Raw genomic sequence first — 27,118 nt, 5'->3', positions numbered from 1 at the left:
TACAACTTTGTTGCAGCACTTCGCTGTTTTCTGTTTCAAGAGATTTTTGGCTGAAAGGACAGTTTTTCAGATAACAATGTCAGGAACACTGGAACTACAAAAGACTTTCAGTGTCTTAGACAATACATATTAGCTTTCAAGTAATTTTTACTTACTTCCTTGTGATCTTCAACCACACTGAGAAGTGTATCAATAGTATTCAAGATTCCCATTGCTGTCACTGCTTTGTCGTCACTGCCCTCTTCATCTGGTCCAGTCTGGATCACCTGGTTAAATGTCATTGCCTGCATGCAATAGCAAAGCAACCCATAAATATGTCATTTAACGAGGACATGCTTGGAGATGAAGAACAATTGTGCAAGTCTGGTATTCTCCACAATTTAAGGAGGACTTCTGCTAAGAAAACATGTATAAATATTAGGAGGTGACTGCTCCATTCCAGAGTTTGTTTTCAAGATTGATAAAACTTGAATGTTAAGCCATTTGAGCTGTCATCCTTTATTCATTCATTAATAAAAAGATATAAGTGAATGTTAAGCCATTTGAGCTGTCATCCTTTATTCATTCATTAATAAAAAGATATAAATGACATTACTCGCCATGCAAAAGAATACATTCAGTTAGTTTTTCTGACACAAGGTTTAATTGGCAGCTGAACTAGACGGGACTACTTTGCAGGCATTCCCAGAAAGGATGTGTAAACAATTTAGTTTTAACTCCAAGGCAAAGGCCTTTAATAGGGAAGCACTAAGCTGACCTCTGCTTTTGAAACCATTAGCCCAACTTGCTAGATATGGCCATTCAAACTCTGAAATTCTCCTGCAGATTCAATTTTATTTTCACATTACAAACAACATAACATTATTTTCACATCAAATTTTTTATTAAAAATCTACCCTATAATTTCCCATTTTAAATCAGAAAACTTAAGTCACATTGTGGAGACTACCTAAAATGTGCTACTGAAATTCATTATTAACATTATCGGGAGAAAATATGTACAAAGATTTCTCAAACATTTCTACAATCACTCTTAGAAGTTTCCATTTACTTCAAGTTATGAAGCCACTTTTGAGAAAAAACAGTTTAAATGTAGAAGAAAATTACTTGTATCAATGCACTTAAGCGGACTGGAGTAACAACAGCTATCGATTGATGGAGAACTATCTTAATTTTAAATACCCATCTTTCACATATTAAACATCTTCCTAAGTCACCGGAAAGTCTTACCAAATGCTGTGTCATTTCTACTGCAATTGGGGTAACTTCTTCACTATATTCACAAATCATCTTCTGAATCACATTAGTAAGATCATCATTTTCAGTCTCTCTTATAATATGAAGTAAAGCTTGCATCACAGGTCTAATGAATGGAGTAATATATTCTTTAGCTGTAAAACAAGTGGAAATATTTGAATTTACATTCTTACAAAACTACAGTATCAGTATAAGAAAGTCAATATATATACTTTATTAATATTTAGTGCTTTGGCATTAATACGCCAAAATCATGGGTAGTATAAAGCATTATAGCAATACCAACATTCAGAACAATTTTTTTTTAATAAAAATGTATACCAAGAGGATCACAACTTAACTATGAAAACCAGAGTTCTACAGTCTTTATGGAATACATGATTACTTATCAATGCAAATTTTAATGGAACAGGAATGGGTACATACGCATTTTTGTCAAATTAGCCAAAGTATTTGGTATAGAATTTATGTTTGCTTTGTGGCTTTTATGTCAGCTTCAAGAATACTAAGCAATGTAAAGCCTGCCAGGATAAACACAACTTTTTTTAAAAAAAAAAAAAAAAAAAAAGTTGATGAGTGAATGTATGCCGAGACAGATATGCTTATAATGCCACTGTATTTCCAATTCAATGATTAGGTGCTGTAAAAATGGATTTATTGTACCATGAAATTGTGATAATGTTATTTATAAAAAATATAAAATTTTCCAGCTGGAAGTTACAATAAGCGATTACAATTACAAGAAGTAAATTAACATCAGGAAAGAAGAGAACAAGTCTCCCTGAACATCGCAATATTAATGCCTATTCCATTAAAGCTTGCTGTAGTTTTAAAAGGGCTACCTTTCTCTTGATTACTGATCAGAACTTGAAGTGCTATTGCAGCTTCCACCTTCACAGGCATTTCCCTATCATCTATCAGACACCGTCTTGTGAGTTCTAAGGCTGTCTGGAGATTCTGGTCACTCTTAAATTTGACTTCACAAAAATAATGAAGAACCCAACAAGCCTGAAAAAAAAAGACATTAAACAAATTCAGTTACAAAACCTACAAACAGGATTATCGACTAGTCATATAACCATAAGCTACACAAATTATTAAATTTGAAGTATAATTACTGTTGAATAAAGATACTGTAAAACTTCTTAACAGATGAAGATGTTTGAGAGTGTGGAGGCTGGCCAGTGGGAGGCTCGTCTTTCAGACGTCACTAGACCAGTACTATGATCTCAAGTTCATCTTTGGCCACAGGTTTTGTGTGAGCAGTACAGTCTAAATGCAAAACACAAATAGACCATACCACCAGACACAGATGGAGAACTATGCACACAATTCTGCAGCCACTTTAAAACTACACAGTAGCTATCTAGAATCACACATAAAGACTGATACTAATCTCCGAAATAAGCATACAATTTGTTACAGAAAAGGTGCAGAAAGGAGTGCATTTGTTAGAGGGAAAAATTTAAAGAACATCCCTGAACTCTTCAATTGGAACAGTGTATCTTAACAGCATATCTTACACTTTCTTACCCGTGCTCTCATGTAACCCAGCTCACTGCTGAAGAGAGGGAACACATGATTCTGCAACATATATTCCATCTGATCTTTATATATCTTCTTCTGTCAGAATATGAATAGAAACACATCAGTTTAAAAAGTTATACAAAAATGAATTCCTAATCCAGTAAAAGAGTCACATATAAAAGTGTGAACAGCACAACAAAACCCTCAGACTTTTAACCTCCCCCTTTACTAAAGGCCATTAAGCAACAACGAAATCCCACATTAGTAATTAAACTTGGATCCTACATGGACTTTTATAAATTTCAGTCACAATAGCGACACTTTTCTCATGTCGTTTTTTGACTCCTAGAGACACCTTTTGCTTGGCAATACATTACTCTTATCAAGAGCAAAAGTGGTTAGGGAAACATCTCAGAGCCGTGGTCCAAACACAAGTCCATGCCCTGCATCTTTTTTGCTACCATTCTAATTGAGCAAGGTTGCTAATTTCATTTTATTTCTTCTCTTCTATACACAGAAAAGATCTTGTTCAATTAACAGCCTTTCACTGGATGGACTTCTTTTCCTTCCTTCCACAAGAAAAGGTGTCCTGGTTTCAGCTGGGATAGAGTTAGTTTTCTTCTTAGTAGCTGGTAGAGCGCTGTGTTTTGGCTTTAGGATGAGAACAATGTTGATAACGCACTGATGTTTTGGTTCTTGCTGAGCAGAGTTTACACTGGTCAAGGACTTTTCAGCTTCTCGTGCTCTGCCAGGTGCATAAGAAGCTGGGAGGGAGCATAGCTAGGACAGCTGACCCAGACTGGCCAAAGGGCTATTCCATACCATATGACATCATGCTCAGTACATAAGCTGAGGGAAGAAGGAGGAAGGGGGGGGACATTGGGCGTGATGGCATTTGTCTTCCCAAGTAACTGTTATGCATGATGAAGCCCTGCTTTTCTGGGGATGGCTGAACACCTGCCTGCCGATGGGAAGTAGTGAATAAATTCCTTGCTTTGCTTTCCTTGCGTGCGCGGCTTTTGCTTTACCCATTAAACTGTCTTTATCTCAACCCATGAGTTTTCTCACTTTTACTCTTCTGATTCTCTCCCCCATCCCACCGGGGGGGAGTGAGCGAGCAGCTGTGTGGTGCTTAGTTGCTGGCTGGGGTTAAACCACGACAAAAGGGAATGTAGTTAAGTGTAGCACAGGAAATGGTGTAGCAAGTCTTACTAGAAGCAGATAACTTAAAGGAACTTAAAACAATAATCTGAACTTGAACGTGACCTAATAAAACTTGTGTAATTAAGCTGACAACAAAACCAAAACAGTTAAGTTCAGCAGCTTTAAAAAAAAAAAACTGGCAGTGATTCAAAAACTCGTAAACTCAAACAGCTATCCTCATTTATTCTAAGATGCTATATGTGAAAGAAAGGAAAAGTAGGACAAAAAAAAAGAACCAAAAGAACCACCAGATTTGTTATGCTTACTTTTAGGAGAATTTCAGCCAAAGAACCGATCATATGTAAAGCACCATCTTTCTTACGAGGGTCAGCATTTGGCTCCGTGAGGATCTGATAACAAAAGCCCATTGTCTTCTGCAAGACCTGTATTACATGTAAGGTTAGTCAAAGTATTTAAATCATCTCAGGTACCATTCTCAGTGCTCTGAAATGCTTAAGTCTCTCTTCAATCTGCTCCAAGTCTGGAATTTAGATAAGGTTTTCTGTCTTTGTTATAAACACACAACATTCTTGATAGATAGGTCCTGGGGGAAATGGCAAATACAAAAATCACAAGTAGACCATTGCAAAATAAATTTGAGAGAAATAATGAATTTTAGTGTACTATGATGTGACAGAGAGCAGAAAAGTAAAACTTCTATTAGTAGTTCTTTAGCAAATGGAGACTATAAACTAAATCTAGCTAACGTCATATTTAAGTAAGATCTTTGAATAGCTTACCTCTTTCCTTTTACTACATGATGTAAACAATAATGTCTGAGCAGCAGTTGTTGGAGAAATGAAGTCTTCAAATACATCTATTAAGCAAACATATAACAGCTATAAATTTTGGTCCTTTACTACAGTTCATGAACCTAATGTAATCTAATGATTTAATATGAAACAAAAAAGCAACAGTTTTCCTTTTTTTTCAGGCGGTTAATCATGCTTTCTTACTAGAGATATTCCAAGACCAAACAACAGTAACACATGGTTGGAGATTCCTGATACATGTTTCACCTTTTTCATGATCACTGGCTCTACATGTCTAATTTGAAATTGTGTCTTCCTTTTAAGATAAATCGTTTGTAAAAATAGAAGCAGACACAGCGGTCAATTTTTGACATATATGTTATTTGCTGTACAGGCAAGCACACATAATTGAGTTAAAAATTCTCAGTTTCTTATTTCTTTGCATAAGAGGATTATTAGAGCCTTGTATAATAGCTGTACTGTTTACAGGTCTGCCTCTGACCTGAGGGATAAGAAACTCCCAAACCCTTCAAGATTCTTTGTTCTAGCCACATAAAAGTCTTAGTGGAGGGAAGAATTTGTTCAGGAAGTCTGAAGTATCTTCTTTCTTCCCCAGCCTGAAAGGACTGCACAGACTTAGAGTAAGCCCCAACAACAAAGTAGCAAGCCAAGGGAGGCAAAATTAGACAAGCCTGGAATGCTAGGCTTACTTCATAATGTTTTATTTACTGTTACGGTAAATCTGTTCTGAACTGTTCCGTGTGTGAAATTCCTTAAGATCGTAAAAACTCCAGGGCCTGAAATATTAGCTGTTGTAAAGCCTAAACTTTTAATAACATTAAACTTAGGTAATTATTGTTTGCAAGACTTGGACTGTTTGACTTATAACAAAAACGTTTTAACTGTCAAAATTAGCTCTCGTATGTTATCTGTCATTTCCACCAGTATATCCAAAAGTTAACTCTATGAAGTCATAGTATTTGGATAATACAAACTGGTTTTCTTTTTTTTTTCTTTTAAATATTAAAGCCATCTCTGTTTTCACAAAAAACTATAAAAATCCCATCTTTGTGTGAAGTTATATTTTAACATGAGTAGATTTCAAATTCTCACCAAATTTCATGCGAATATATTCATATGGATCTTCTTGCCAAAGCTCTTCATCAGCATCTGTATAGCACATCAATGGAAAAATAACATCTTGGATAATTCCCTGCAATAAAAAAAGAAGTTGAAAACAGGCTAGCACTACAAAATCAATCTCTATATTTTCTCCTGTATTTCACAGATTTTGTCCGTCCTGTCACTTCTCATATAAAATGGTAACATTCTACAACTATTTGGACATACTGGATTTTATGTGCTACCTTACCAAAAAAAGAGATCTCTTAACTTAAGGTAGAGCTACAATACAGTGCAAGCTATTAGATTTGCTTTGGATAATGGTACGTGGAGACGATTCAATGCCGTAAATTCAGTAGTTAACACCATCTCCAAATTTGTTGTGTTGCTGTGTTACACTGTAATCCTTAATATATTAAACTACAAAGGACTGACAGCAAAAAAAAAAAAGGCAATTAGCTAGCTTTGCTCATGTATCAAGGTAACCTTCATCAAACAGGCTTAAACTCTTTCCACCAGCAATTTATAACAGAGGTCCCTAAAACTTGAATTCTAGCCAGGATAGAAACACTGTGTAACACACTGACTAATGTACTACTGAGTCATCTAAGTCTTAAACCCCAGAAATGGTTTACTTGAATATGAGGTTTCAGATTCTTCCAGGTGACTGCATGTGACACTCCTTGATTGATGTAATTCAGTGTTTGCTGCAGAACTCTAGGAGCCATGTACTGCTTTTCCTTGTATTGATACAACACCTTCAGCAACACCTACAAAAAGCAGATCTCATCAATACCTTATACGGAGCACAGACCATTTTAACCAGAAGAATTCTACCCTCCCTCAAAATCCTACAGAAAACCCCCTCTAAATCCAACAAAAAAAGCCTGTTTATTCATTAGACTAAAATGGGTACTGACTAATCCTTCTACTAAATGTCATTGTTAACTTTATAAGGCAATCTGCAGCTCATATCAGGTGCTGCACATCTTTTAAAAATACAGTAAGACAAAACATACATGCTAATTCATCACCAACATAGCCCAAGGGACCTTTCCCTCTGAGGTTTATTATTCCATCTTGCCACTCTTTGGAGGCAGAAATTCATGCCCAAACACTGGATTGGTAAAATATTCTACACTCATGCAGTCTACTGATCCTTGCCTATGTGCAGCCTTACAGCAATGACACTATATGAAGAACGTATGTGTTGAAGAATGATGAACCAGCCTCTCTGGCCTCAATTCTTCTCCTGAGGTAGCATTCAGAACTATTTACAGGGATTTACATTTGTTAAAGTCCATGGCTCTCCACAAATAAGGACATGAAATGGACATGGGACCATTACTAGTAATTAAATTCCAGATGACTGGAAAGTTTGGCATTGGTAATGCAAGGGGGTTTCATTGTAGCCCAATTCAGATCAGTGGCAATGCTGCACCTTGAAGAGCAGCAGCACCAACTGGAGAGAAATTATAAATCCCATTTCCAGGGTTTCATTCAATTCATCCCATAAAACAACGTTTAAAAAGAAATCCAAAACTGAACGAACCAAAAAGATACCTATCAATCTGTAATATCACCAAGAAAAGAATTTGGGAAAATGAGATTCATTATTTCAAAAAGTAATTCCATTGATAACATTTATTACACAAGGACTGAAGCATTTCTCCCAAAGGAGATGCCTTGCACTTGGGTTTAAAGAGAACGCACTCATTTACCATGAAATTCATAGCTTTACAAGTGGTTTTATGCTCTAGATGCATTATCAGTCCTCAAAACTGCTCATGTTTAAAAGCCTCGTGGACTTCAGAAAGAAATTACTGGTTGTTACCCTCACCTGAGTACAAGCCTTTGGTGGCATTAGATATTGACTTAGGATAGGAAAGGAAAAGAGACCAAATGTTCAGATTTGCAGCTGTTTCAAGGATTATCAAAGAATACATATGTCAAAATTTCTTTTTAGTCTCTTTTGAACTAAGAGAGAAAATTATTCTCTGCAAAAACAATACCTTAAGTGACAGGTGTTTGTAACTTCCAAAATCAGTAAAACATGAGTACATGGTAAGACTAACATGCTTCTTCAAGTTAGAACAATTAAGAAGAATGCTAATCATTAAAAAGAGTCTAACAAACTGGTAACAAAATTGATTAAACACCTAAACAACTCTGCAACATATTTTACTTCCTTCATGGTATGCCTTAAATACAGTCCTTCCAGAAGTAACTGGGAAGACTGGGATTTCTTGCGGTTTTACACAGAGTACATGACATTCTAGAAATTGGCTTCCTTTATAAATTTCAACACAACCAACAACGAAATTACCATCACTGTATTATAGTGAACTTTTATAATGCATGGATCCGAGATAGGCTCCATGGCCTATGTCACACCATGGTGGCAGCTCAGGAAAGATTTAAAAAACCCATACATTAGGGTTTCTTTGTTCTAGGCAAAAGTAGTAATCCTGGGTCTTCAGCAAACTAGAACTCAACATAAATTAATACAATCTTCTCTGTGGAAAAACTTATCCAAGAAGGTCCAGTTGTGTATCTGAATTTTAGAAGGATCTGAAGTTTATTTTTTTTAAGAGAGAGATTCTCCAATGTAACAGGTCAGCACACAGAAAAGCCTAAATTCAACAACAGTCAATGAAGGGATGGGGAATAGTCTTTGGAAATGAAGACAAAGCTGAGGCCTAACAAATGGTCTTTGCAGCCACGCTATTTAGGACAAGAGTTTTGGTCCTATCTTTCACAAATCTAAGCACTTTCATGATTCAGATGCAGTAAGTAAAGAAATTAAAAAGATTAAGAAAAGGTTTAAGAACTGCAGTGAGGAAAAGCAGGATGTGGGATGGAGGCTCCAGGGCAAATAAAGAATATGCTGCAACCGTGCCAAAGAGCAACCAGGCAGCACTGTTGGACTAGGGCTTAGTTCTGGCTCATCAGGTCTTTCAAAATGGGATGTCTTGAGCAAAACAGCTGCTAACACAGGGGATAAGAATCAAGGTATTCCAGCTAGGCAGCTCAGCCTGTTTTGGACAAGCTTAAGAAAGTTCAACTAGAACTAATGCTCAATGTACTGGATATTTTTTTTTGGGGGGGGGGGGGGGGGGTGAGATGCACATTACAAAAAGATACAGAGTAGATAAAAAGAATAACCCATGAGAAATAATTATGCGAATAATATTGGCAGTATATTTTAAGTTTATACTTGAACAACCCGTAATCCCATACCATGTATTTATTACTCCTTTAGTAAAAGGGTGCGTACACTTTGGAGAGTAAAGAGAACTCAGTGAAGCGTATTATCAGAATTTGTATTCTTCAGTATTTCACAGATTTCCAATTTTTGTAAAGAAATACACCCTGTTCAAAAATATTCTGTAACATTTATATGAAGGATTCAATTTCTTGAGCACACATCCAAGATTTATCTTCTGCACAGAAATAAGAGGACAGCACCTTAAAATAATCTGTATTTCTAAACAAGTCACATTATTGTATAGGAAGAAACTGTAACCATTTTAAAGTCTTACTTTTCAGCAATTTTCTTAAGACTTGAATTCTTGGTGTTTCCCAGATACAGTAAGGATCAAATTTGATTCGAAGAAAATGTAAAGAAAAAACACAAAGTATTTTGCCGAACTGGTTAAGTTTATCTTTTCAAAGACTTCTTTCACCCATACAATCTTTTGTCAGAACTTCATTTTATCTTGGAAGTGCAAAGCAACCAGTAAAGTCTTAAAGAACATGTAATAATTATCTGTCTGATGTCATCTACAGGTGCCAGATGAGCACTTCAGAAGGTGACGCTGACTCCACTTGTCTGAGTAGAATGTTGGGATATATTTCCTAACACCCAGTGTGACAAACATTCTTTTCCCTTTCAATACTTCGGATAACCTTCAAAAAACATGTATTTACGAGATACTTTCCCTACTTTTCCTCTTTTAAAGTCCTGTAGTGCATTATAATTTCATTAGGAATGAAAACTAAGAAAACTGAAACTGAACTAAGAACTGTTTCTGATTAAAATAAAGGCCTTGAAGAAAATGTTCTGCTCCCTGAGATTTTCATAAATTGTCTATTTACATTGACAACCTAATCACCTTAATTTAAACAGATTTATGAGCCAATACAAGGAAATTTTACAAAAACTACTTGAAGTTGTTTTATAAATAAACTTCTTTCAAAAGAACAGAAGTCAGCTGTACAGCCAGGAGCTGAGAATCAGATCCAAAAGCTTCCCAATATTCATGGGAATTTTCTTGCTAGTTCAAAAAGTTCAAATAACTGACTTTAAACACACATGCACTATAAGAAAGGCAGATGACAATTCCTGCCCCACCAAACCATTCTGTCCCTTCAGGAAAGTCTGTAGGTTGCTGCCATGTGGTAGGACTATCTGAATCATGAAGTTACTCCAATAAAGGTAAATCAAGGATAGTTTGGCATAACATTGATACATCAGGTTAGAAACTGCTATAGTCCAGAAGATGCTTTGTGTATAACAGACCCTGTAGAAGTGGCAACCCCCAGACAGCAAGAAGAGTGGAAAGGGACCAGACTTACCTGTTTGTAAGCAAGCCTCTGCTTGATCAGGCTTTTGCAGAAGGCTGCAAAGCTTAGTATTTACTGACTTTGAGTCAAAGAAGAACTGTATCATCAGAATTAAAAGCTAAGAAGGTCAACTACACCACATAAGTATTTTACCTGTCTCTTCCAGAAAAAATCATAGCATTTATCTGAAGCTCATCTGAGGGTTTGTTATATGAGAGCTTTTACTCTATTTACAGATTATCAATGCTGCATAGGCTATTTTCAGTGGATTGTCCTATGTGGCAAATTAATATTTTTTTTAATCATTCTTTTCCTTTAACCCATAGATGTCAGTGCTTTCCATACCAATGTGCTTAGAAAAACCCTAATTGTGAAGAGCAAGAAGCCTCTTTTCAGAAAATAATGAAATAAGAAATCACTACTAACTCTAAACTTATCCTAATACTGCCCCCCCGCCCCGTCAGTGTTTCTTACTTGCTGAACACCAACAGCAAATGCCTTCAGGAACACTTCAGCAAACTCATTGTACTCCTTGGAAACATTACCAGGGCTTCCATACCTAGAATTAGAAGCAAGTATGCAAATTCAAGGGTGCAGTAATATTATTGACTTGAATATTTGTTTGGTTTTTTAAAGATAATAATGGAAGAGAAAATACCTCTCAAAAAGCCTAGCCAAGATATGCAAAGCCCACTTCTTGCATTTCCACCACGGCAACTCAGGTCTGTCATCTACATCAACCTGAAGGGTTTCCTTTAGGGAAGAAAAGAAAAAAGAAAAAAAGAAAAAAATTATTTACCAACTATTCACAAAGAGTTCAAATTATATGTATTTTGAAAAACTATATAGCATATTTTGCTTTTAACCTGCCATTTGCACTTCTAGCTTAACAGAAGTACAGCATATATGAAAATAAATCCCATGATATATGCTGCATAAATGGTCAACAAATTCTTGAAACAAGAAGCCAAAATAAGTTGTGCTATAATTTGAAACCAACAGAACTCCCATACAAGCTACATATTTTCAAAATTTGTCTAGTCTGTTTAAAACACCGTACTTAGCTTAAAAATTTATTTTCTTGGCATCTATAGAGAAAAAAGAATGCAGAATAAAAAGTTAAACTTTTTAACATTCTAATGAATGAAAAATATTTAAGCTTAAAGACATAAATAGCCAAAAGCCACTTACAGCTGGTACATCCCTGTCAACAACAGTCTTCAGGATTTCTATCCATTCAGTCAGGTTTTGCTGATTTATCAACTCCAAAGGTAACGTGTACTTATTTAAAAAAAAAAAGGGGCAAAATAAATTTATTATAAAGCAATTTGAAAATAATGTCACTTTCACAGTTTGAATTTTAGCTCTTTCAAATCTTCGTCTACACTTAGCTACCACGAAATATTAGCAAATGACTCGGAAAACCAGGCTAAAGAACTTAACACAACCTAGTCTATATCCTCAATATCCTCAAAAGTGCCAGAGGTCTTTACTCCAATGCATTCTGCTTATGCAATGCTAAGACGCTACTTAAATGGATGTTACACTAATTTCTGAAGCAATTAACAGCATATTAACAGTTTCATTCCAAACTGCTGCATTTACACTGGTAATTCTATGTAGGCTGGCCTCTACAATCTGTCATTAGAAAACTGATTTTCTAATTGGATTTCTAGCAAACACTCTACCTTAGAGGATGGCATGCATAAGTTCTGTCTAATGCCAACCAGGAATAGCACTTTACAAAAGTAAAAGTACAGCACAATCAAGCATACCAAAAACTATGATTCATATCACAGCTGAGTAGTAGGGGAAATGATTCAGATGTAATCTAATATTGTTAATATTTCTGTCATTTACTGTTTTAAGGAAAAGCATACTGCTTTAAATTAAATTACTGATCAAGTAGATACAAAGTTTATTTTTTACCTGGACAAGGGCATAAAATATTTTGAAAATCTGTTTCTGGATGAGGACAGACTGATCAGATGGATCACTCAAGAGCTGAATGAAACTATCCTTCAGAACTGGTAGAAAATGTTGCATCGCAGCTATCAAAGGACTCCGCTCCTCTGGTTTCTTGTACCTTTAGATGAGAACAAACTAGTTTTGTAGATCTTTCAAGTAGCTTTTGAATTTTAAAAAGTCCACCTTTTCCCAGCATAGACACAAATAGGCTATATTACAGTTCATAACAACATATGATTTTTTAAAGACCTAGCCATTTCTTGTTACAGAATTTGAAATAAAGGTATAGGCAGACAACATTACAGTTAAAAGGCAAGTTAGAAAACCACTGAGCATCCATTACTCCCCTATATATCCACATTAGTTTTCTCCTGGTAATGCACTCTTGCCAACTTAGTCACTTTGAATAGTGCGCCGTGTTCAGCTACACCATTACTATAGTGAAAAGCAATCAGAGCACTACAAAAACTGCAAGCAAAAGGTACATGTTTATTGCCAAGAATGGCACATGCCGGGCTAGTCAGTAAGATTCCAGAAAGACATTTATCAGAGTTCACAATTTATCAAAATATTTCCACAAGCTAGATTACTCTACTGACATTGAAGAAAGTAAACTGTGAAGTCTCTCACAGTTTACCATTGATGTCTAGACCTCACATCTTACCATTTAATTTGCCCAAATCTAACAATTTGATGGAGAATGTAGGCTTCAAGGCTATGTGGCGGACTGTAAGCAGGCTGCAATCGCAACCCCGCCTTGAAATAGTGCCTCAGACCTTCCCATGCTGGTGACAGTCCACCAGTTTGCCTATGCTGAAAACAAGGCTCCATTTCCTTTCTCAAAACATTTCAGAATTCCTGAAAGGAAACGAAGTCGCATTTTGAAATCTCCCCCCAACTTTTAATTTAAAAAGAAGAATGTCCTCATTGACTCAAGAGTTATCACAGCAGAATAGGATCTTGTCCATACTTGTGATGACATTAAGAACAAAATAAAATATCACTTTCAGACTGTACAGCTTTATTTTTTGATTAAGTAATTAATACTATAATACTCAGACTACTGTGAGAGATTTTTGGGTTGAGGGATTGGGTTTTGGTTTGGTTGGTTTTTTGGTTGGTTGGGGTTTGTTTTTTTTTTTTAAATACATTTTTGGTAGACTTTTCACTAATATTAAATATCAATGCTCAGCCTCTCCAACAGTGCCAATTTGCAGAAATATAAGATAAAGTCTACTCAATTTGCTGCAAGATGGCATGTTCTGTAAAAACTACTACAGAACACTGAGCTCCAAAATCCCCTTCAGTAATATAGTTTCCATGTTTTTCTGAAATAGAAACCTAACTCTAAGAATTAAATGTTGCTCAGGAAAACTCAGTTTCTAGTTTCTGCAAAAGACACAATTGAAAAAAAAAACAGAAGGAATGACTACACAAAGAGCAGACATTTGATCTTGCTGGCTGGACTTGGGGAAAAAAAAATTCAATAGCTAAATATTCCTACAACTCGAGCAGTAAAAACTTGATCAAAGTCATAACATTATGCAGATTTACCCCCCCAAAAAACGGACATAAGTAATTTAACAAATTTTACAGAGACCTGCTTTCCCCCATATTGTTACACAACGAATCGTGCATATTCCTATGATTTGTGAAACCGACCCTCACTGACTTCAGCAGAAAGCTAAACAAGTATGAGCAGTTCCTGGCCTCAGCTAGTGTTTGATCAACCAGGATTATGAACACACCTGTTACCTTAATCACACAGTGACTGTGCTCTTCTAAAAATTCTTCCCTAAACAAGGATTGTTATAATCACAATATACTACCAGTGAACACTTCATGTTTTATTTCTCACAGATCTCTGCTGTATATTTGGTTAAAGATGTTTATATTGAATATCAAGTGAGAAATTAGTTAGTTTCCTCTCCTAGCAGGACTTGCAATTTTCAGCCACGAAAAGAAGTCCAACATGGGATTAAAAGGTCTTTATAGCATTGCTATAAAAAAAAGGATTTTTGATAAACTCATATTCACCTGTTTTACATTAATTTACATAAAATTCATAGAATTAGACAGTGAAAGTTTTCAATGCAACATTTTAAATGAAACAAAAATGAACCTGAAACACAAATGTTATGTATGACAGTGCTTTGAAACAGTAAGTTGTGGATTCCATCAGTTCCACTACTACAATTCCCCGACTCCAGGATTGCACTTTTCTCTGACCCAGCTCAAATGAGTTTCCTACATGTCAGCAGCAGCAGCTAAGCCCCACGTAACTTCTCAAAGGGCAACCTCAACTTTAAAGCTCTGAGCATAATACCAGATACAGAGCAAAGAACATACACCTGTATCCTAGCCCAATGCCTTGCGTATAGGAGAACTGTAGGCTTTGATAAAGATTTCCTATGATGGGTTGGCTGAGGCTATCAAAATGATCATATTAAAGTCAGTCAACTAATTCTGAGCTTCCTAACATTCAAGATTTCATACTTTGAAACCTTTACATGTACACTTTCACTGATACCTAGAGTACAAATTGTTTAACAGTCTAAACCCAGTTTAAATCATCATTTTCTGCAAAAGTTGTGATTTTGAGCAGACTTTCTTACTGCTATCAATCCATAAAAAACAACAACCAAATTAAGGCTTTAAAACACCCTCTCTTTTCTGATCTCAAACCTTTAATGAAGGCAGTTTTTCTGTCATTTCTTCTGTGGAGAACACATATGAGCCAACATCTGCACAGTGACTATTCAAGAATATTTTCTAAAATTAGATTTCTATCACCTTTGTGCAATCCCACACGCAATTCTACATGGTTACAATATATATACAGAACAGAAAAAACACACACAAATATACTAATTCTTCTGTTTTAAATGGTAGAAAAACTTACTCATAGTTTTTCACAAGTTGATAAAGACAAAGAAGAATTCCAAGCCAACAAGCACTGTTGTCAGACTGAAGATAAAATCCAATTTTCTCCACAACTGCAGTCCAGCGACTAGGATAATCATGCTTGATAATATGGTGAATGCAAGTAGTAAGCTGTACTCTGGAAATCAAATGCACAATGATTAAATAAATTACTACTATTATTTTAATAATATTCTTGTGGTGTTGAAACAGCTAGTATTGCCCAAACTTAGACTTATTTCAAGTTTTGTTTAGAAGGTTTAGGTTCTGTACCTTCTGCTTAACATTCTCCATTTGAGGAACTTTAAATTTCTACATGCTGCACAAGCTGAAAACTGTTTTTCCATCTACTTTAATTCTATGCTTAGGATACACAGTGTATGACAATGATGCTTAGCATGGTGATCTTAGTTGGGGGGGCGGGGGGGGGGGGGGGGGGGGAAAGGAGAGAAACCAAACAGTCAGAAACCACAGCCAATTCATAAACAGGTTAAGACTGCATACCTAATCAGCTCAGGAGAGTGAATAATGGCTTCTACAATATTTTCACGAATACAGTGTCTATCTTCTTCTGGGATGGAGTAAGGTGGAATCTCTCCTGGTGCGGTTTCACGATCTGGCCAATACTGGGTTATCATATTTTTCAAGTAGATAACTCCTGTGAGACAAGTGGCAAATCAGCTGATAGCCATTCAAATTACAAAACAAACACTCATTTTGCAAACAGATCTATTTTAGAACAAAACTGCTTGAAATAACTAATTCATTGACCATTTCTGAGTAGGATAATCAAAATACATAAACCATGCAAATTATTAACCTAATAATCTACTAGGTTGATACCCTTTTACCCATTTATTGTGATGTCTGTATTTTTAGTTCTGTAAAGAATTTGTTTTCATATAAAAACACTAAATGTATTGCTTTTATCTGTGCTACAGATAAATAGCTGTGGAACATTTTAGCAAGACACTTCTGAAAAATCCTTTATAATTATTTTCTCAGTATTTTCATTAAAACAAAGCTAATCAATACTAACGACTATCTAAAACATCCCTTGTAAGCAAAAAAAAAAAATCTAATTAAGTTTGTGACACAGGAGTGAATGCTAAAGAGAAACAGAGCTCCTTTATACCAAGGTTATGGGCCACAGCACTTTGTAGCAATCAGGTTGCTGGCACAAATGCCTGCATTTACCATTTGACAACCAAATCCAAATGGCTTCTGTGGCAGAATATAGATTACAGCACTTGGAAAGAAAAGGACTTACAACATGCAACAGGAAATCTCAAATGACAAACTAATAACAAAGTTACTATTAATCTAATTCTATGTACAAATCCATAAAGCTACTTTTCTGCCCAAATTTCATATGCACCTTCTGAAGATTCAAAAACCAAAGGGTTTCTGAAAGTCTGCAAAGGTAAGAATCACTTAGCAGATATGTGCTATTACAAGACCGAACTGCCACAGATTTAAATCTGTCCTCAGTGGGATTTATCATGCCATTAATTACTTTGCAAAACATGCACTGTTTGTAAGCTATGCATTGTATGAGTTGTCTCCATTCTCTACTGCTTTGGTTTTTAATTGGCTTACACTGAGGGTGAATTTTCAGAGGTTGTTTTCAAACCTCCCCCCTTTTTTGCATGTTATGCATGTTAAGCAGTAACTTTAGGAGTCATCATCTGAATGGTACCCCCAAGCACTAAAATAAAAATGCAAGTTAGGCTTATACTACAACTGAGAATAGTCTACTACGTGAAAAATTCAAATAAGTGATCAAGATCACACTTCCTGAACTGTCAGAAAAACCACTGAAGTATTATATCAGAAACCTCTATCAAGTAATCATAGTGGCTTTAAGGTGGTGCTTGGAGTTGCTAATATTCAATATCCAATTTTACAGATGGCTCATGTGCAAATGAGCAGGATTCCAAAAGACATAATTTGTTTTCTTCCACTTAAAATGTTTAGAAACATTAGCATTACTAGTACAAGGTTAAATTACCTCCTTGGACCAAGTGTACTGGCATCATAAAACATTCTGTTTCCTTAAAGACCTTCATTCACTAGAGATAAAGGGGAGCAATCACTGAAGAGCCAGCCACCTTTTCTTTCTGTCTTCCCTATTCAGTGTATGGTGCCAGATATAGTTCAGGATGACTGTAATTTGAGTGTCTCCCAGCTTTTGAGTATTTGAGATTAAAACCATTAGAATTCTTTAACAGTATCTGCATATGTACTTGTGTGTATGCACCATTAAAGTAGATACAATGAAAAAAAAGATTTGAAAACTTGCCTGCCTGTCTCACTGGTAAATCCAGTTGCTCGGACATAGTGATCTGAAGCAGAGTTGAAACAAAGTTCACTGACTTATGAGCCTGTAGAGGGAAAAAAAAAAAAAAAAAAAGAAAAAAAGAATATTATTTAGTCATAGTTTGTTAAGTTTTAGAATACTCCCCTTAGGTTTTACAATATCTTTATAATGATGTAATGCAATCAGTAGAATACCAGCAATTCAGACTGTTTCACAGTAGTCAGCTAATCAACCAAAGCATTCCAGAGTTTCATGCTCACTGTATTCTGAAGACAGCATGGGGGAGGAAAAACCCCACCGTTTAAGGTAATAGAGTTGAAGAAATCATTAAACGGGCTTCAGGAATCAGTCTTTTACAGTCAGCAAACATGTTCTTCCTTCAGAACAAATACTTACTTCAAAGAATATCTAAATAGCCAGAAAAACCCAAGCACAGCAAGTTTACAGTGACCTTTAACAAGGTATGAATTCATTATATAATAATCTAAGAAACAGATGGCAACTATGTTTTAAAACTAAGCCCAGCCTTAAGCAAGCCTGTCCAACTCAGTCCATCTTTCTACAAAAACAGCTTCAAGCGACCATTTATGCATTACTGCAGCAACTGTCAGCATACCTATACAACAGCAAACCAACAGTACAGAGACCTAAATGGAGTGACATCCGCAGAGTAACAACTTTGCAAGGATTTGCAAAAGTTCAGTTTCAAAGAAAACAAAACATGTTTTTTCTTACAATAATGAGAAATGTCATTGGTACACTAAATGTGATATTGTACTTTCAATACGAGGAAACTAACCTTAACATTATTATAGCATCCTTTACCCTAAGCATTAAACCCCAAATTTCCCTGGGAAAAGTGAATTGTAATGCTTAAAAACTAACTCCAGTTTTTATAACTGGAAAATGACATAATTTTCCTCGAGTTCAAGAGTCAATGGACATGAGCTGCAGTGAGGGGAAATTCCTATTTTACAAAAGAAAAAAAAAAAAATCACAAGGGTGGACAGGGTCTGGTACAGTCTGTCCACAGAGGCTGTGGGATCTCGTCATTTGAGATATTCAGAACTCAACTGGACAAGTCCCAATCTACCTCATCTAACTTCGAAATAGTTTTGCTTCAGGGGGCTGGACGAGATGCTCCGCAGAGGTCCCTTCTAACCTAATTACTCCATGACTCAAATTGCCAAGATACATTTCTGCTTTATCTCCACTGACATGTCAATATTGTTTCATACGCCCTTTGCGGCACTTCCATCAAAGACAACTGCATAGATCTACATAACAATCTTTAAACTCTTAGGAAAACACCTCTTACCTACTTGTTACTCAGTTTATTACTCCGTACATAAAGCAAATAAATTAATACTTTGAAAACCATTGAAATTACACTACTCATTTATCAAAAACAAATTATTGTCTCAGTTACTGCAGCAGAGCAAGTTAATATCCTAAAGAGACACAATGAGAAGTTATCTTCCTATTCTTTTAGTAGGACCAAAAGCTCTTTTGATGGTATGAAATATCAACATTCCTCCTAAGTATGTAACACTGCCCAGCTCACTCCTACAGCACCAGGTTCTTCTCTTCAACTTTCCCTAGCAAATTCAACGTTCTACTATGAACAAGTGTAAAAGGGACAGCCTGGGACATGTCATTTGTTTACGCATTTGTACTTAGATTTGATTAGTGTAGCTTGTTTTCTATCTCCTGTTATTCAAAACTGATTTTAAATGAAGAAACGAATTGACTTAAGAATCCCCCCAAAATGTTGAAACGTGGTTGTACTTATTCATCCTGTGCACTAAAAATCTACAGGCTACAGAAAACACACAGAAGCAACACTCGCATCTGGTCCAACTGATATGTTTATTTGTAGATTGCATTTTGATGAGTTGGGAGTAACCGAAATTGCAATATAAGCACGCATCTTTCTGACCCACATGCCTCTGATATCCCCAAAGTCCTGAAGAAGCAAATACACTTTCAAATGAAAAAAAAGTATTTGTTTTCAACTGTCAAGTAATACTTCAATAAATATATTTAAAATAAAATTTACTTGTTGGTATTAATTTCTACTACAGCTCCAGGTCCGTTAAGTTCCTTCTTTTCTTAAGTAACATTAACAGACACACTTCTGCAACACATAACAAATGACATTAGACCCTAATTCAGCACAGTATTCAATTATATGCCCAACATTAATGTCAGCGGAAGTACTCCTGCACTTAAATGTGTTACTATGAACTTGCTCAAGAAAGCTTTCAGTTTCAATAACCTTTGACTCACCTGTGAATATGGGCATGTTACAGTCTGCATAAAATGGACTTAAAAGTGCAAACTGATGTCTTTCCACAATGACTATGATAAACTTAACAGCTACCTTTTCAATAGCAAAAATTTGCAATGTATTTCACGTTCGGAAATTGAAAGGCATTTAGTTCTAGAATTTTAAAAATGAAGGATTACTTTCCCTTTTTCATGATAAATGACAACTATCCTTTTAATAAAAACTATCCATTTCAATAAAAAATATTGAAATAGCTTAAGAACTATGAAGGAACTAACGGGAATAACAAAAATTGAATAAAAAAAAAAGTTGTGTCTTAAAAGCAAAAAGCAACAGAAATTAGGCAGTGTACAAAACTGCCACACATTGAAATTTAATAAAATACCGAAGAATAATCTTTTCTTCATTAAAAAAACAGGACTGAGCCTATGCCTGTAGCAAGCTACAGAAGCTGTCCAGAAATGTCAATTATAGTAGTACGTGGGATTAATATATTTTCACTGGATTCTTTGAACTATAACAAATTTTAAAGGATAGGACCAAAACATCTATACCATTACCTTGTTTTTTTTAAAATCTTACAAGTATCATCCTTATTAACATCTCAAGCAGACACCAACCAAACACGAGGCTGAGCTACTTTATCACCTTGAGTCGTTCAAAGCAGTGATTCAGACTAGAAATAATTTGTGCTTTTAATACAAGGTAGCATAAGTAAAATACCTTGTACTTTTTGAACAAAGCCTCCTCTTAATCCATTCAATTCATAACTAAATTCACACAGAGCTACATTAACACTTCTATGCATTCTATATGGAATATAAAGGACTTCCAAACTCTTTACAATGACCCCCTTCCCATGCCACTGAAATGAAGGTGATTCCAGAGAAACTGAAATGTGGGGAGGAGTAAGGACAGCTACATGAAGGTATGTGTGTACTGAATGGTCAAATAAAATCCCAGGTACCACAATAACCTGTCACTTGCTCCCTTGTTTCGCTTTACTATTAAAAAGAACATCCAATGTCTTATTGGCACCCAAAAAAACCCAACTGAACTTAAAATAAGACACCACATAGGTGCCAACTTTCTATCTACGGCATTAAAAATACTGAACACACATCCACTTCAGCTATTTTAATCTTTAGTATTTTTACTCTCCAAAGATGGCTGCCTCTCAGGACATCATGTTCCTCTTCACTGACAGCACTGCTAAAAAAAAAAAAAAAACAACAAACGAAAAAACCACACCTATTTTAGGTACATATTCTATACAAATACTAGCTTGAATACTTTGCTATACAAAAGGTGAGCTGCAAATGAAGATTCATTAAAGGTCTATCAGGGAACTATCTGAACAGAGGATTCTGCTGGCCCATGCGTGCCCCAGTGATGACACTTCCGTGAAAGCCACTGGCAAGTAGTGTCATTCTACACAGAAGTCCCATGGCTCCAGCATGCGAGAATTAAAATCAGGATTTCACAATGGTGGCTATTGCATACTCTAAACTGCATGGAGAATAGAAACAATTTCTATGACTTTAAAGTTTTGACATCCGCAAAACTTTGTCTTTTATTCTCTTGCTCCTTGTTTACAAATACCCTTTTAAAATAAATATTAAATTTAGAGAACTACAATGATAACTGAAAAAAAAAAATGGTTCTGTCACAGTCAAAGTCTGTTTCCCAATATGTAACTCAACCTTTTAAAAAAACAAAACCAAAACTGATCTCAAGTTCTTCCCCCTTACAAATCCTCCAACATGCCTTGTCACTGGTATGACTTTGTTGTCTAAGAGCCAAAGAACTCAGGGACTTTTCCCAAGAGCAATCTTTGCTATGCAGCCTCGCTAGCTGAGGAATGTATTCTATCAGACCACAAACGCTGCACCACTGTCTGTTAATATCAATCACTGTTCCAGAACACACAATCTTTGTGCATATTTCACTGCAGTTTTTCCTAGCAGAGTTGGTTTGTTAGCCATGTGCTAAAACACACTTGAGAAAAGTGTCATGCCAGATACATAATCTGAAATATAAATGAAGTTTGAAGTTAACATTAAAGAGACCAGTTCATGGCATATGAACTATCAACAGTTAATTATGATACGCAAAAGCACTTTCTCCCTAGTAGCAATACTCACTAAGGTCAGTTAAATTCATCTTTAATACTAGAATTATTCATATCTCATACAAAGCCTGCATGCCACTAAATGATAAAAACAAGAAGCTTCATCTCAGGTAAAAAGAGCTCTGTGCACTCTTCTTAGACATTAAGAATTTAACATACCATAACAGACACAATACTATAGGTACCTTCTTTACTGTTACCAAAAAAGCAAAACAGAAGGGTAATACTTACTATATCTTGCTGAACTAGAACCCTATGTTATTTATATAGTTATTCAAAGTAGCACACATTTAAATAAAGGTTACTTTTTTTTTTTTTTAAGGAGCTGAAAAAATAGGAATTCAATGCATCTCCCCCATTCCAATTTTGAAAAAATCTACATGCAATTTTTGATCTAGACCATAACAGGACTAGATGAACAGAACTATTATACTGAGATGAAACAGTTTGGGTTTTTTATAGAAAGGTAAGGTCAGGAACTGTTAGGCCATACTGAATCAGCAAACTGCCCTGTAGCACTCTTTCAATTCTTTTTTAAGAACTCAGCAGGTGTGGAAGTCATTCTGACCTCAGGTTTTTGCAAGCTAGTTCTGCCACCTCTTATGCAGCCACAATGTATATGTAAATCCAGTTAAAGGTCCACAAAAAATACATACACGCTTATCTTGCAAACGTCCTTGATGCTCATTTCATCAGAATACTGTCTGCAAGTTCTGAAGCCTATCTGCTCTTGTGTTCACAGAGGAAAAACGAATGTGCTCCTAGCAAAGGCTAGCCAAGCACACATGGTAACTATTTGCTAAGTCATGAGAAAGTGGCAAGTCGCCCTGCCTGCTAGGATTTTACCTTGTACTGGTTAACATGCATCAAGAATGTAACTTCTTCCTAACCAAGACAAAGCTCCCTTGGTTCCTTACTGCCCCCAAGGGGATTTCTGGTGTTGGACCAGCCTTGATACACAAAATTTAAAACCATCCTTTCCCAAAGCATCTCTCATCTAGCACGCACCAAAATACATAGATGGAATAAGGGAAGTGAAAATAATCAAGTACTTTGGGCAAAATATCATCGTAACAACCTTAAAAGAGAACCCATGATCTGATAATCAGTGCCAGGAAACTTATGCTCAGTTCTTGTTCTTACTCACACTACAATATATAGCCATAAGTGTTATACACGAAGATCATGTTAGAAAAGGTTAAAAAAAAATTAAAGATGGGGGTAACACTATAAATACCTACCCCAAAGGATCCAACACATAGTATTTCAGCATTTGGAAATTCCCGGATGAAAGGCACTGCGTAATAAGCAGCTTGTTTCTTCCCCTTTGACAACCTTTCACTCCAAAGCTCCCCGTAGTTAAGAGTCCAATCATTAAATTTAATCATTCCATCGTTCTGACATTTGTATCTATTAAGCAGGCAATGAAAGACACTGAACTAGGCCCTACTGTATTCTGTTAAACCGATGGTGTGCAATGGCGACTAGTCAACAAGCTAAAGCATTTTTCCTTCCCCCATCGCTTATATTAGAACATGAAAAAGCTTAAACATAACTTCTGAAAGGCAGTTTTTTAGTAGAGCAACAGGATAACATTTTCCTAAACAAACTCTGTTAAGCTTTTGACTTAAAAAAATTATGAGTTATTGGGGATTGATCTTTTTTTTTTTTTTTTTTTTAAAAAAACATTGTCAGACACAAAAATTGGGTGGTTAGTCTAAAAAAGATGTCTTAATAGCTCATATGTACTGAGGTTAACCTCAGATACTTACAAGACATACATAACAGTTAAGTTATAAATTCCCTGGAATTACAAAGAAGAAACCTGCAAGGAAAGTACTATCTAACAACTGTGCCTTTATAAATATGTTGATATTAGAAGATGAAACAACACTGTGTATTATTTTCAGAGCGTCGTTCCATAGCTGCATAGTTAAAAATATCTATTTTCATCACCATTTCTGGGAAACACTTTATACACGCAGTACAGACTGTTTCACAAGGCAACAACATCTTCTTGCTGCTTTCCAATAGCTTACTTGAAGAGTCTGGTTTCTAAGTCCTTGTAAAACACAGCTTTCCCCTGTAAGACAGGGATAGAGATGGGCAAACACCTCAGGGTACATCACCAGCTGGAAATTACATGAGAAGCCGTCGGACACAAGAGCTAGTGGTATCATTCCCTATAACTTATTTTCACAGGGAGGAAAGTAAAGTCAAAGAGACTGAGATACCTGCCTTTTTTTTTTTTTTTAGCATATCTAAACTCTAAAAAGTTCTCACAGCACTTCATGTGCAGGCAATATAATCTGATAAAATTTAGTGAAAGAAGAAATAAAGCACAGAACAATTCATGACTTAGCCAAGGTGAAAGGAAAAATAACACAGCCTTAACAAACCAAGAATCGTACACCCCAGTTCCCTTCTCCAGTCAGTGGAAACTTTGTTGATTATGATGAAGACAACCTAGATACTTAACTCTTCCATTAATTAGGAATATCAATTGCCGACTGTAGCACATTCTTTTCTGATATGGTAAAATGACCATTCTACTGAAAACCAGTCTCATCAGCTCAACAGAGGCACTTCAGACAAATTAAAGGTAAACTAAAAGGTCAACCAAGGGCAACTATTAAACTTAAATTATAAAAACACTTGTGTGTGCCTGGCTATGTGCAAGAATAGCGGTCACTGCTGCAAGATTTCATCTTTACAGAGAAAGAGACCCTCATACCTGAAATAAAATATTAACTGGTAACACAATTGCCCTAACAATTAACAAATGTAGACCAGTATCCTGCAAGCAAATGCACAACTGACTGCAGTAAACCTATGCAAAACAAAGACCATGCATGTGACAAACTGCACACATGTACAAGTGCTTGCAGATTTAGGGTTTAAGAAATATTTTTATCACAAAAGGTCTGTGAAAGATCAGTGAGGCTACATTTCCAATAATAGAGAATTCTTACGCATTGGTTCAACGTCTGGTGCTTTTAAAGGGGCACAGATATGTGGCTTTTATACCAATTTAATACTTGTGTAGTACATGACAGACCATGATGTTTTGATTCAAAAGTGTGAAACAAAGTCAGTTGCCGGTGAGCATGATCCTTCATGCAACAGTTAGCCATTTGCTGAAGACCCCGACTGGCAGACAACGTAATTTCCTGCATGTTCAGCAACTCAATACCTGCAGAAAATAGCTAAAATAGATTTCAAGCAAGTTACTATATATAGATATTGACATACATAGAACACAAAAAATTGCATTTTGAAGCCAGCTTAAGATTTCATATATATTACTATCTTTATAGATAATTACATTATTTTCAATTTTGGTTTAAATAAGAAACACTAAAATACTTTTTACTGAAGTATATGGAAAAGATAGCCAATTACTTTATACAAACCTCAATTGAACATTGAGTAGTTTTACAGCTATCTATTTCAAATGCACCTAATATTTATTTGCCATTCACTTGTTAAATGACATGCAGGAATTCAGCTTAATTACACTTTTTTATAATATAAGAAGCTATACCTTTAGGTTTTGAAAGTTTCTCTACTGCCAGCAGAACATTTGGCCCACCTTTATCTAAGCTCTGCTGAACATCTGTTGCATTAAACGTGTTTTTTCAGGCCTAAAGTCTGCTTAAGAGCAACAAAGAAAAACGTTTGTGGAAAAGGCCAACTAAAGGCACCACAAGAGCTGCCACACAGGCTTATCCTTCACCTCCTCCATCAAGCTATCACCTTTTCTCCGAGTCAAACACTAGAACACCTTTTTTTTCCAAAATGTCTAAAAGTCCCGTGGCTGTATCTCATCGATAAAGAAAAGTTTTCACCTATGAGGTGGAGTTAAGTCGAACAAAAATATAACCTTCTTCCAAAATTGAAACCTGTGGAAGCAGGACCTGCTGGTTTTGTTATATTCCAATATGACACACGAATGTAGTCTAAGCGGATGACATATCTGGGTTGGGAACCCAGTCTTCCCCCGTCTCTTGGGCACGTGTCGATACTACACCCAGAAAGCACACCTACCTCGACAGCGCTGCCGAACCCAGAGCCCAAAGGGTTTGCTCGAACACCAAAGAACGCCAGGCTATCAGATTTATTTGCGAACTCAGCCCAGGCCACTCTTACACTAACAGGCTGCACTATTTATAAAGTGATGGGGGTCTTGCTACCTCTTTTCCCGTTGACAAATTGCTGCCTTCCACATCCAAAGACTGCCCTTAAACAGTCCTAGGCAGGACTGGGTCCAGCCTCTGAGCCACTGGGGGCCTGCGCCACCGACGATATTAAACCCTTCTATAGATTACCTTCCGAGCAGGAAGACAATGGAGGTAATTTGTTACCAACAGGAAAGGCAACGGGGGCCTCCTCCCCAACGCCAACCGCTTTCTGCCGCTAACCCCCCCCCGGCCTTGAGCAGCCCCGCCCGGTACGGCATGGCCTGGCCTGGCCCCGGCCGGAGGCCCTGCTGCCATGTGCCGGGGACAATGCGAGTCGGGCGGCCGGGCCCGGCCTGCACCGCCGCGACACCAGGCGGGGCCCGGCGGCGGGAAGGGGCCGAGGGCGCGGGGAGACGGCGTGAGGGAGCGGGGGGGTGTGGAACCGCTCCTCTCAGCCCCGTCTCCCCGCGCCCTCGGCCCCTTCCCGCCGCCCCCGCCGGGCCTGCCTCGCTTCCCCCTCACACAGGCCTGCCCCGACCCTGCCGCCCGCCCCGCCGTCCCCCCCGCTTTCCCGTATCGCAGCGGCCGCGGCCCCGGCCCAGGCCCCGCCGGCGCCCTCACCTCGTTAAGCTGCCTCTCGGCGGCTTCCCGCAACGCCGGATCCATGGTACCCCGCAGGGCCTCGATGATGGTGTTGGGGTCCATGGTGGCGGCGGCGGGGGGAAGAGGAGGAGGCGGAGGGCAGGGGCCGGGGCCGCGCCGCGCCGTGCGCACATGGACCCGCCGCCTCGCAGCGGCCGCCGGCGCGAAAGGAAGGGAAAGCGCCAAAGGCCCGGATAGAGCTGCCCCCCGCCGCCGCCAGGGAGCGGCGCCCCTTCC

General features: G+C 37.1%; 1 protein-coding gene across 3 annotated transcripts in view; it reads right to left on the bottom strand.

Annotated features, from left to right (window-relative positions):
• The window catches only part of IPO7 (importin 7), a 39,446-nt gene extending 12,328 nt beyond the window's left edge, over window positions 1–27,118 (bottom strand). For all 3 annotated transcript variants that reach the window (XR_014228740.1, XR_014228741.1, XM_082317499.1), the window contains exons 1-16: window positions 26,861–27,118; window positions 17,620–17,701; window positions 15,822–15,975; window positions 15,298–15,456; window positions 12,357–12,513; window positions 11,619–11,708; window positions 11,086–11,180; window positions 10,902–10,986; window positions 6,497–6,631; window positions 5,853–5,952; window positions 4,728–4,804; window positions 4,254–4,370; window positions 2,791–2,880; window positions 2,100–2,265; window positions 1,231–1,391; window positions 156–284 (exon numbers count right to left, since the gene is read on the bottom strand). Coding sequence is in view for 1 of the 3 variants with exons in the window: in XM_082317499.1 (XP_082173625.1) it covers window positions 156–284; window positions 1,231–1,391; window positions 2,100–2,265; window positions 2,791–2,880; window positions 4,254–4,370; window positions 4,728–4,804; window positions 5,853–5,952; window positions 6,497–6,631; window positions 10,902–10,986; window positions 11,086–11,180; window positions 11,619–11,708; window positions 12,357–12,513; window positions 15,298–15,456; window positions 15,822–15,975; window positions 17,620–17,701; window positions 26,861–26,944 (1,881 nt within the window). In the remaining 2 variants the exon portion in view is untranslated. The remainder of the gene's footprint in view (window positions 1–155; window positions 285–1,230; window positions 1,392–2,099; window positions 2,266–2,790; window positions 2,881–4,253; window positions 4,371–4,727; window positions 4,805–5,852; window positions 5,953–6,496; window positions 6,632–10,901; window positions 10,987–11,085; window positions 11,181–11,618; window positions 11,709–12,356; window positions 12,514–15,297; window positions 15,457–15,821; window positions 15,976–17,619; window positions 17,702–26,860) is intronic.

The sequence above is a fragment of the Platalea leucorodia genome (genome assembly GCF_965183815.1).
Source record: "Platalea leucorodia genome assembly, chromosome: 7".
In the NCBI taxonomy this organism is placed as follows: domain Eukaryota; kingdom Metazoa; phylum Chordata; class Aves; order Pelecaniformes; family Threskiornithidae; genus Platalea; species Platalea leucorodia.
Note: the sequence above shows the minus strand (reverse complement) of the source record. Positions and strands in the feature narration are given on the sequence as shown.